General features: G+C 38.3%; 1 protein-coding gene across 1 annotated transcript; it reads right to left on the bottom strand.

The window, feature by feature from the left end:
- Window positions 1–3375: 3375 nt before the first annotated feature.
- On the bottom strand, window positions 3376–8911 carry LOC117292776. The gene is made up of 6 exons (XM_033774925.1): window positions 8678–8911; window positions 6776–6936; window positions 6257–6347; window positions 5713–5886; window positions 5157–5254; window positions 3376–3693 (listed from the first exon to the last, which is right to left on the bottom strand). Exons 1-6 carry the CDS (start codon window positions 8772–8774, stop codon window positions 3616–3618), a joined length of 699 nt encoding a protein of 232 aa, XP_033630816.1. The 5' UTR covers window positions 8775–8911; the 3' UTR covers window positions 3376–3615.
- Window positions 8912–10109: the final 1198 nt, after the last annotated feature.

Below are 10109 nucleotides of genomic sequence, written 5' to 3'. Positions count from 1 at the left end.
GAAACACTGTAAGAAACGGCTCCATCTGAAGTAATGTAGTTTTTGAGAAAGAAGTAATTTTCCACGATTTTTATTTCGAGACCTCAGAATTAGATTTTGAGGTCTCGAAATCAAGCGTTTGAAAGTTTTGTTTTCTTTCATTATTATCTCGCAACTTCGAAGACCAATTGAGCTCAAATTTTCATAGGTTTGTTATTTTATAGTTTTATGCTTAATTATGTTGAGATACACCAAGTGAGAAGACTCGTCTTTGACAATTACCAATGGTGTCCAATGTCTTGAACTGATTTTGAAAAGGAATTTAACTGCTTCATTGAAATAAATAAATAACTGCTACATGAATTGGCAGTTTTACGATGTAAAAGTACTTTGTTAACATAAATATGGCGTTGCCCGCTTCGGCGATCAACAAAGGGAAACAAATTTTGCTCCGGGGCTCTCGTTCATTTCACATTTCTTTTGTATTGAAATATCGCGACCCTGGATTTACCCCATCATAAAGTGGCATGATTTTCTCCAAAATTGAAATATAAATGGCGTTGCTTTTCACACCATCCTACAACGGTATGGTAAGTGATTAAAGTAACACGTTGCCTTGGATCGGACGAGTTGGTCTATTAAAAGCGTTTGAAACCGTTTGTTATGAAATGAATATGGTTAGAAAGATGTTTTAAAAGTAGAATATAATGATCCACACAAGTATCACTCGAAATTGCACGGATTTCCTTTTACGTCGCGAACTATCACGGTCGGCCATTTATGGGAGTCAAAATGTTGACTACCATAAATGGCCGACCGTGTTAGTCGACAGGGTAAAAAGAAAACCACGCAATTTCGAGGCATATTTGTGTAGATCATTGTATTCTACTTATACAATATCTTTCTAACCATACACATTTTACAACAAACGGTTACAGAACGATTTTCAAAGACCAACTCGACCGATCCAAGGCAACGTGTTCCTTTAACAAAGCATACCCGAAAAACAGTTATTTTCCACCCCGTGTCCCACTCCCCCCTACCCACACACAGCCACACACCTACACGCACGCACCCCCACCCACACACGTGAAATCCTTGTTCACATGATACACTTTAAGCGAATATATCTCACTCATAATAGTATTTCTCGTTAAAGGTCTATATGTACTTTTTCCTAACACAAAACACAATGTCCACAGATTTACATTAAACTAACACAGTTTGAAGATTATGATAGTAGAAAGTTTCCCTTAAAGTTTAACTTACTGAGGTGCTGTAGTTTTTGAGAAAATAGTTTTTTTTTTTACTATAAAAAAACCTCAGTTTTAGCATGTCAAAACGCATTCACCGGTTATGCTATGATTATGGTAGAATACCATAACTGGTTAATGGGATTTTACATGCTAAAGTAATTTTCGTCTCATATTTTGTGACTTGTTTTACTCATTTCTCAAAAACTACAGCCCCTCAGTAAGTGATATTTGAAGGGAAGTTTTCTTATAGACTAAAGTTAAAGTCACCTGGAAATATATTTTTTTTTCTTTCAAACATAGATTATATGCTTACGAACAATAAAACAATTTTTTTAGTAATTGTTTGTCACGATTTATTTGTTTAAAAAATATATAAAGTTGTTTGGGGGGCTGACTCCGCCTACCCTTTTTGTGACGTCAATCGAGGCAGACTTTGCCTGCAATGCGTATAGTAAACACAATTCAATAAGTTTTTTTCTGCATTCAGCAGCAATACACCTGGTCGGCATTTTTGAAACGTACAAACTCACGCTTTGTCCGTACATGTACTTTGCAATTGTGTTTACTCTACGCATTACAGGCAAAGTCTGCCTCGATTGACGTCACGAACAGCGCCCTCTCGGGTCGGGGTCTACTCTTAAATTTGTAAATAACGTAAGAAATGATTCTTTAAAACCTTAGTTAACTGTTTATTCACATTCCACTCATCAAAACACATATATTAGTGACAAAAGCTTTATTTTGAAAAAATACCACTTCCAGGTGACTTTAACGTAAATCTGTGGACATTTTGAAAAAGTACCCGAATCCTTTAATAGCTGATGCAAAATCTGCTGCAAAATACCAATAACAAATGGAAAATAACAAACACAATTTTGCATGCAATTTGTGTATTTATTTTTCAAGAAATTCTAACAATACTGATTAGTTGCTGTTCAATTTAGAAAAAAAATCGCAAATCTACAAAATCTCAGTAAAGTGTAATGTTTGCCCCGTCAAAATGAATCCCTCAACCGCCCCCCCCCCCCCGAAAAAACCTCCCTATTTAATAGGCCTGGTACCCCGCAGCTTAATGGTATGAAACGACATTTAAAGACACTGGACACCATTGGTAATTGCTAAAGACCAGTGTTCACACTTGATGTATCTCAACATATTATGCATAAAATAACAAACCTGTGAAGCGAGATGAAAGAAAAAAACACCCGTACAGTTGTCACACGAAGTTGTGTGCTTTTAGATGCTTGATTTCGAGACCTCAAATTCTAATTCTGATGTCTCGAAATCAAATTCGTGGAAAATTACTTCTTCCTCGAAGACCATGTCACTTCAGAGGGAGCCGTTTCTCTCAATGTTTTATACTATCAACCTCTCCCCATTACTCGTTACCAAGTAAGGTTTTACGCTCATAATTATTTTGAGTAATTACCAATAGGGTTCACTGCCTTTACAACTAAAATCGTTTATTAAAAAACTTTAATCGTACCAAATGTATCCAACTACCATCTAACTAAGTTAAAGTCTCAGTACTTTGTTTGATTTGCATTATACAGTTTTGAACACTTAACGTTTTTTCAATTTTATGTTAATCACCTTCCAAATGTCCATAAAGGACGAAAGCGAGTTATACCCAACTATAGTACAACATTTAAGAATGCAATGAAAGCTACGTTCGAACAAGCACAGCGTCAATAATTACAAGAAAGTCTGTCATTTAAATGGTTGGCGAGATGTGCTGAAACTAAGGAGAAAACCGACAAAAATGCAGTAATAGTTGTATTTAAAAGAACACGTTGCCTTGGATCGGTCGAGTTGGTATATTATAAAAAGCGTTTCTAACCGTTTGTTTTAAAATGCATTTGGTTAGAAAGATGTTTTAAAAGTAGAACACAATGATCCACACAAATATGCCTCGAAATTCCACGGTTTTCCTTTTACCTCGTCGACTAGCACGGTCGGCCATTAATATGGGAGTCAATTTTTCCATAAACGGCCGACCATGTTAGTTCGCAAAGTAAAAGGAAAACCACGCAATGTCGAGGCAAGTTTGTGTGGATCATTGTATATTCTACTTTTAAAACATCTTTCCAATCATATGCATTTTATAACAAACGGTTACAAACGCTTCAAACCGAGACCTGCCGTCGATTTCACAAAACTCTTCTTAACTTAAGACTAATCTTAGGACTTAGGACGAGTCCCAACCCTACACTATAGCATGCATACCTTAAGATGTATCCTAAGTTGGGACGAGTTACTCGTCCTAACTCGAGACAAGACGAGTCCTAACTCTTTGTGAAATCGACGGCTGCCCCTTTTGAGGCTCTTAATCTTGTTTAATATAAACGATATCTGCATCGTAGTGGCTTGCTATGGCGGCCTACATGAACTTGCGTCCATGCGAAAACTTGTCCAGAATCTTCTGCATTGCCAAAGTAGGCGCCTTCAAAGCATTGCCCTGAAAAAAAAACACAAACAAAAAACAAGAAAATGATGAGTGTACATTCATCAAGGAAATTAAAAAAGATGGAACGGATGGGGTTAGGTGCACCAATTGTTTTTGAAAAGGTACAAGAAATACTAAAGTTTGTTTGTTCCCTGAAATATTATTTCCCCGTACTGTTGAAAAGACTTGAGAATTCTAAATGAATATTATAAATTATATTTGTATATGTTTTAATCTATTTAGCATTTTGCAGTGTGTGCTATAGGAGACTTATTAGTGGGTAGCACCTTGCGGATCCGTGTGCCACATGGTCAAAACGAAGTTGATTCAAAAGAGAGGCTCTCAATCGAAATGTCTGTTACAGTTCGCCGTATCTGACGTTCGCGGTGGAGAGGGGGGACCCAGCCACGTCGGCTCTTTCAGGAGCCAGGCAAAATAATGAAGTATATATGCTGTTATGTATTTTTGTTCTTTAGGCTTAGTTGTTATTTACTATCAGTAAGTTAAATGTAAACGAAACCGGATTGAACTAAAGGTGACAAAAATCCATTGTTGCCTCGGGCAACGATTCAAACATAATCCATATACAGTAATTATACGTTCAACAAGTTTAAATTGTGTTTTGAGGGAATTAATTACTCTTTACAAATATCAACGCAATGGGACAGTTTTCTATGGGTGCGTCTGATGAGCTTCCCCGTGTCGACCCCTCGGATGAGCCCCCGACAAGAGCTAACCGAACGATCACTCGTCCTCTAGTGGTGACGTCATGCACCTCCGCCAACCCCAAGTGACCCGTTCCACGAGCAGGGAACTTGAGGGGCTAACCCGGGTGAGCCCCTGGAATCGAACGTACCGGGGTAGACCGGGGGTCGACCCGGGGAAGCTAATCGAACACACCCATTATATAGTCTAGCAATCTTCAATACAGTACATTCATTTCACTTTTCTACGTTAGAATGTGAAATTAAAAGTGAAAATAAAGTGAAAATAAAGTGAAAATAAAGCGAAATATTAATTTGAACATGCTTTGAGGTTAACATGGAGAACACTTATAAGTCCCCTTTTCCATTTGAATTATATAACTAACCTATCAAAACAGTTTTGATATAGGTTAGTTATATACAGCTATTTGTGTCACGGGTGCAATGCAAATGCCGTTTCTGCCCGTACTTATTCCGAGTGTCACATAATATATAATAACTAACATTGCATATTCCATCTTCGCCATGCAACTTCACTTCGACTATTCAAGAAAGGTGATTAAGACAGAAAGACTTGACTGTTTTATTACACCTTTCATTGGAACATCTTGAGTTTGGAATTCTTTGTTGCATCTTCTGTTGGCGCTTTGTAACCTTGGGGAAAAGGCGCCCATAATAAATGCTGATATATATTATATATGTATTTGCGTATGTATGTATTTACGTATGTACGTATGCGTGTACGTATGTATGTACATGTAGTATATTTACCGGTCGGCAGGCATCTGGAACCTTGAAAAAGCGTTCCCGGTCACAGATTCCTAGTTTGAAGTTAAAAGTTTGCGTGTCCTCAACTCTGAGCACTTCCCCTGTGGCAAAAACAATACTTATCATTAGTTCAAAGAATACACCGGCAGCTTGGGTGCTGCGTGTACTAGTTATAATGTAATAAGAACGGCACTGGATCCCTTTGGTATAATTGTCAAAGACCAGTCTTTTCACTTGGTGTATCTTAATATGCTACAATGACAAACCTGAGAAAATTTGAGCTCAATTTGTCATCGAAGTTGCGAGATAGTAATGAAATAAAAAACACCCTTGTCACACGCAGTTGTGTGCTTTCAGATGCTTGATTTCGAGACCTCAGATTCTAAACTTGAGGTCTTGAAATCAAATTCGTGGAAAATTACTTCTTTCTCGAAAACCACGTCACCTTAGAGGGAGTCTATTCACACAATGTGTTATATTATTAACCTCTCCCCATTACTCGTTACCAAGTAAGGTTTTATGCTAATAATTATTTTGAGTAATTAAGAAGATAACCAACCTGTAGTAGGGTTAATGTAGGTAGATACCCGGCTGACTGGCACGCACTCTTTACGCCCTACAGTCAACACAGTTTGAACCTCATACTCTGGACTTAATTTTCGGGAAGCAAACCAAGAATCAACCAGTAGATCGTTCTCACCAATCCAGGACTCCTTCACAAACTCTGCGTCATCTAATAATAATATTAATAACAAGCTCTTATACATTGCGCATTTTACAAAAATTCACTTTACATAAGTGCGCTGTACATTTTAGTCCGCTTTACTCTAGGTCATTGGTCTAGTTCGTTTAATATTTCCCAGCTTTTTAGGGGGATACGGCCCTAAGCTGCTGTGACGCTTCGGATACTTGTTCAAACATAATATCAACGGGTTACCTCTACCCTCGCAGCTACCCATTTATTATACTTCTGGGTGAAGAGAAGCAATTTATACAATAAATAAAAATGTATACAATGCTCGTGGACACAACTGTCATGACCAGGATTCGATTGTTAACACAATCGCAGGATATAGTTCTTTTAAGTTAAAGGGAAAACATACCTGAAATACATTCTTCCGCAAAGTTTTGGTCAATATGGTAAGGAAAGCACTGTTCGTCATCTCCAACTTTAATGATTACGTACAGCACTTTCTAAAACAGATGTTTCGCAAAAAAAATATATCATCAGATAAAACTCAATCGGTAAAAACAATTGCTTTTGTTAAACACTCTATGAAAAGGTTCAAATTATTCATGTAAAAGATAAAGACTAAGCTAATGTTGTGTGTCTTCAATAATACAAACAATACGAGGAATTAAAATTGTGTAATACAGCAACTGTACACTCACTCAATTAATCGATCGTTCAATCAATCGATCATTGCCTTTAATGAAATTTGTTCAATTATTAATGCACCAATTTTGATGTACTTCACCTGTCTGTACTTTAAAACAAAGTTGTTTGTCTACTAAAAATTAATGCTGTTGTCATGTTGTTGTTTTTTACTTTGTGTTTGTGATTGAATTATTGTGTTAAAAAGTATAAAACACTTCACCCATCATTTTGAAACTGATTTTACCTCCTTAAAATCTGCTATATGTCTGCCCAGCACTTCGGTACCATTAAAATACTCCACGTCGTAGAAAATAGACAACTGCTGAGAAATTGCGTCATATGCACGCTCGGTGTTGGCATATTCGACTTTCAGCTCTCCGTTTGGGGCAGTGTTTATGATGTCAACTAGATTACAAGATTACAAAAATAATGTGTCAGTTTTGTTTCGTCACCTAATTGAGCCATGTATGCTCTCCAGTGCTGTCTTGCTGTGTTTATTATTGGTCTTGAACATGCTGGTCTTTGTAACGGTCGCCCCCTTGGTCTTGGTCTTGGTTTTGGTCTTGGTCTTGATCTTGGCTTGGCTTTGTCTTGGCTTGGCTTGGCTTTGTCTTGGTCTTGTCTTAGACATTGGGCCAATTTCATAGAGCTGCTTTAAGCAAATCATTTGCTTAACCACGAAAATAGCTCGCTTATTTCCACATGTTACTGGCCAAAATGTCATGCCATAAACATTGCTTGTGACTGGTATTTAGCTGTTGTTTACTAAGCAGAACGGAGTCTTGGCCGATCTGGTTTTGTGGATGTTTATTTTGTTTAAGCCAAACTGTGTGCTTAAAGGAACACGTTGACTTGGACTGGTCGAGTTGGTCTTTGAAAAGCGTTTGTAACCGTTTTTTATAAAATGCATATGGGTAGAAAGATGTTTGAAAAGTAGAATACAATAATCCACACAAGTTTGCCTCGAAATTGCGTGGTTTTCCTTTTACTGTGCGAACTAACACGGTCGGCCATTTATGGGAGTCAAAAACTTGACTCCCATAAATGGCCGACCGTGTTAGTCGACGAGGTCAAAGGAAAACCGTGCAATTTCGAGGCATGTGTGTGTGGATCATTGTATTCTACTTTTACAACATCTTTCTACCCATATGCATTTTATAAAAAAAAACGGTTACAAACGCTTTTCAAAGACCAACTCGACCGATCCAAGGCAACGTGTTCCTTTAAGCAGCTCTATGAGATTGGGCCCTGGTCTTTTCCTTACAAAAAAAACCCCCCGGAAGAGTCGTATATGAATCTTGTACGAATTAAGGAAGTGGCGAAAATTCTATACGAATCCTATATAAATCCTATAGGATTCTATAGTTCTATAGGTATTTCGCCTATGATAGGACTTTTTGTAAGGGTTGTCTTGGTATTGGTCTTGTTTATGCTGGTTATGGTCTTGTTCTAATTATTGACTACACCACTGAAGTTGTCCAACCTGAGTTAAAAGTAGAATACAATAATCCACACAAGTTTGCCTCGAAATTGCGTGGTTTTCCTTTTACTGTGCGAACTAACACGGTCGGCCATTTATGGGAGTCAAAAACTTGACTCCCATAAATGGCCGACCGTGTTAGTCGACGAGGTAGAGGGAAAACCGTGCAATTTCGAGGCATGTTTGTGTGGATCATTGTATTCTACTTTTACAACATCTTTCTACCCATATGCATTTTATAAAAAAAACGGTTACAAACGCTTTTCAAAGACAAACTCGACCGATCCAAGGCAACGTGTTCCTTTAAGCAGCTCTATGAGATTGGGCCCTGGTCTTTTCCTTACAAAAAAAAAACCCCGGAAGAGTCGTATATGAATCTTGTACGAATTAAGGAAGTGGCGAAAATTCTATAGGAATCCTATATAAATCCTATAGGATTCTATAGTTCTATAGGTATTTCGCATATGATAGCACTTTTTGTAAGGGTTGTCTTGGTATTGGTCTTGTTTATGCTGGTTATGGTCTTGTTCTAATTATTGACTATACCACTGAAGTTGTCCAACCTGAGTTAAAAACCGCGTACTTAAAAGTTGCAGATGAACTCAGACTACACTCAGTTTCATGAACAAAATGCATAATAATATCATGAAAGAATGACTTACTTACCATTTCTGAAAGTGAAATATCGCGGAAGGCAGCAAGGCTTGGGCTTTTGAGCGATCGCTCCAACCAACAACATGCACAAAACTGCATAAGACCACATCTTGAAGAGAAATCGACCCGGGAACTTTAGTGTTTCAACACGGCGGACAGATACTCACGAGTACTGGTTAGACTTTTAGAGGTGAGACTGTTTGCGTGCCAAGAGCTCAATGGCAGTGGGGGTGGTTTCAGATAAAAACCCAGAGACTGAAGTGTGTATTGTCCTTTGATGCAGTTGTTATTCTGCATTGCATGACCTACTTCGTTTCATCCGAGGCTTGCACTTTTTAAACAAGAGATCTAGGGACCTCGTAAAAGTTTTTTTGTTTTTTTTCGTAAGCAAAAAAGAACGTAAAATACATTAAATCGCAGTAAAAACATCCAACAAATTTATACAAAAAAGTCGTGAAGTTCATAATACCTCGTAAAAGTTCATAATACCTCGTAAAATTCATTAAAAAAAAATTCATATTGTGTAATTTCAGCTTGTAACAGAACGTATTGCGGTACCTGGGTGGATTCTACACAATATTATTCATATTTATATTTTAATGAGAAATCACCTTACAATACGAGGCTACAGACTACCATTTTAAGGTGAGGACTATACACTCAAATGGGATGGGAAACTCAACTATCAATAGGGGCACATGGCCATCTACTCGGCTGAAACAGGGTTACCCCTTCATAGTACGTAAGGATGTGGGCATATGGGTGTCATACATACCTGGGTGTCAATCCGTCTTAAAAAGTGGGGGGGGGGAACATCGTAAGTCATAACATTTTCGGTGAGGGTCCGGGGTCTTACACAGTGCAATATTTGAGTGTCATGCTGATAGAGATGGTCAAATATATGAGGGGACATTTGATATGGTGTCCCCCAACCTTCAAAATGGGGTTGGGACACGAGTCCCTCTTACTCTTTTTTAATGAGGGGGTGCTAATCTGTGAATGATAGAGCATTCGGGTGTTAAGCTTTACGGCGTGGGGTCCGGACCCGCTGAAGGGCCCGAAAGCATGTTAGATGCTCTGTGGTGCAATATTAGGCCGATTTTGAGGAGGGGGGGCATTAAGTGTCCCCCATCCTTCAGAAATGTTGTCATCCGTTTCCCCCCAGGATTTGTGCCCATGGCGGGACATAGTGCATAGTTGAGCTGGTCAAAAACATGGGGTGGGGACACTTGATATTGTGTCCCCCAACCTTTGGGGGAGGTTAGTATTATCCCATGTGTCGCCCCCCCCCCCGATTGGCGCCCATGCATCCATAACAGCCATTTAAATATGTAATAATACCTAGTAAATTGTTTTGGTAAATGGCAGGGGGTGAAAATGTCTATATCGCCGAATATATAGTTTGCATGAAATTTCTTTTGACTGTGTGCCTAATTACATTCCT

The sequence above is a fragment of the Asterias rubens genome, chromosome 7 (assembly GCF_902459465.1).
Source record: "Asterias rubens chromosome 7, eAstRub1.3, whole genome shotgun sequence".
Taxonomy (NCBI): Eukaryota; Metazoa; Echinodermata; class Asteroidea; order Forcipulatida; family Asteriidae; genus Asterias; species Asterias rubens.
This window is presented reverse-complemented; position numbering and strand designations above follow the sequence as displayed.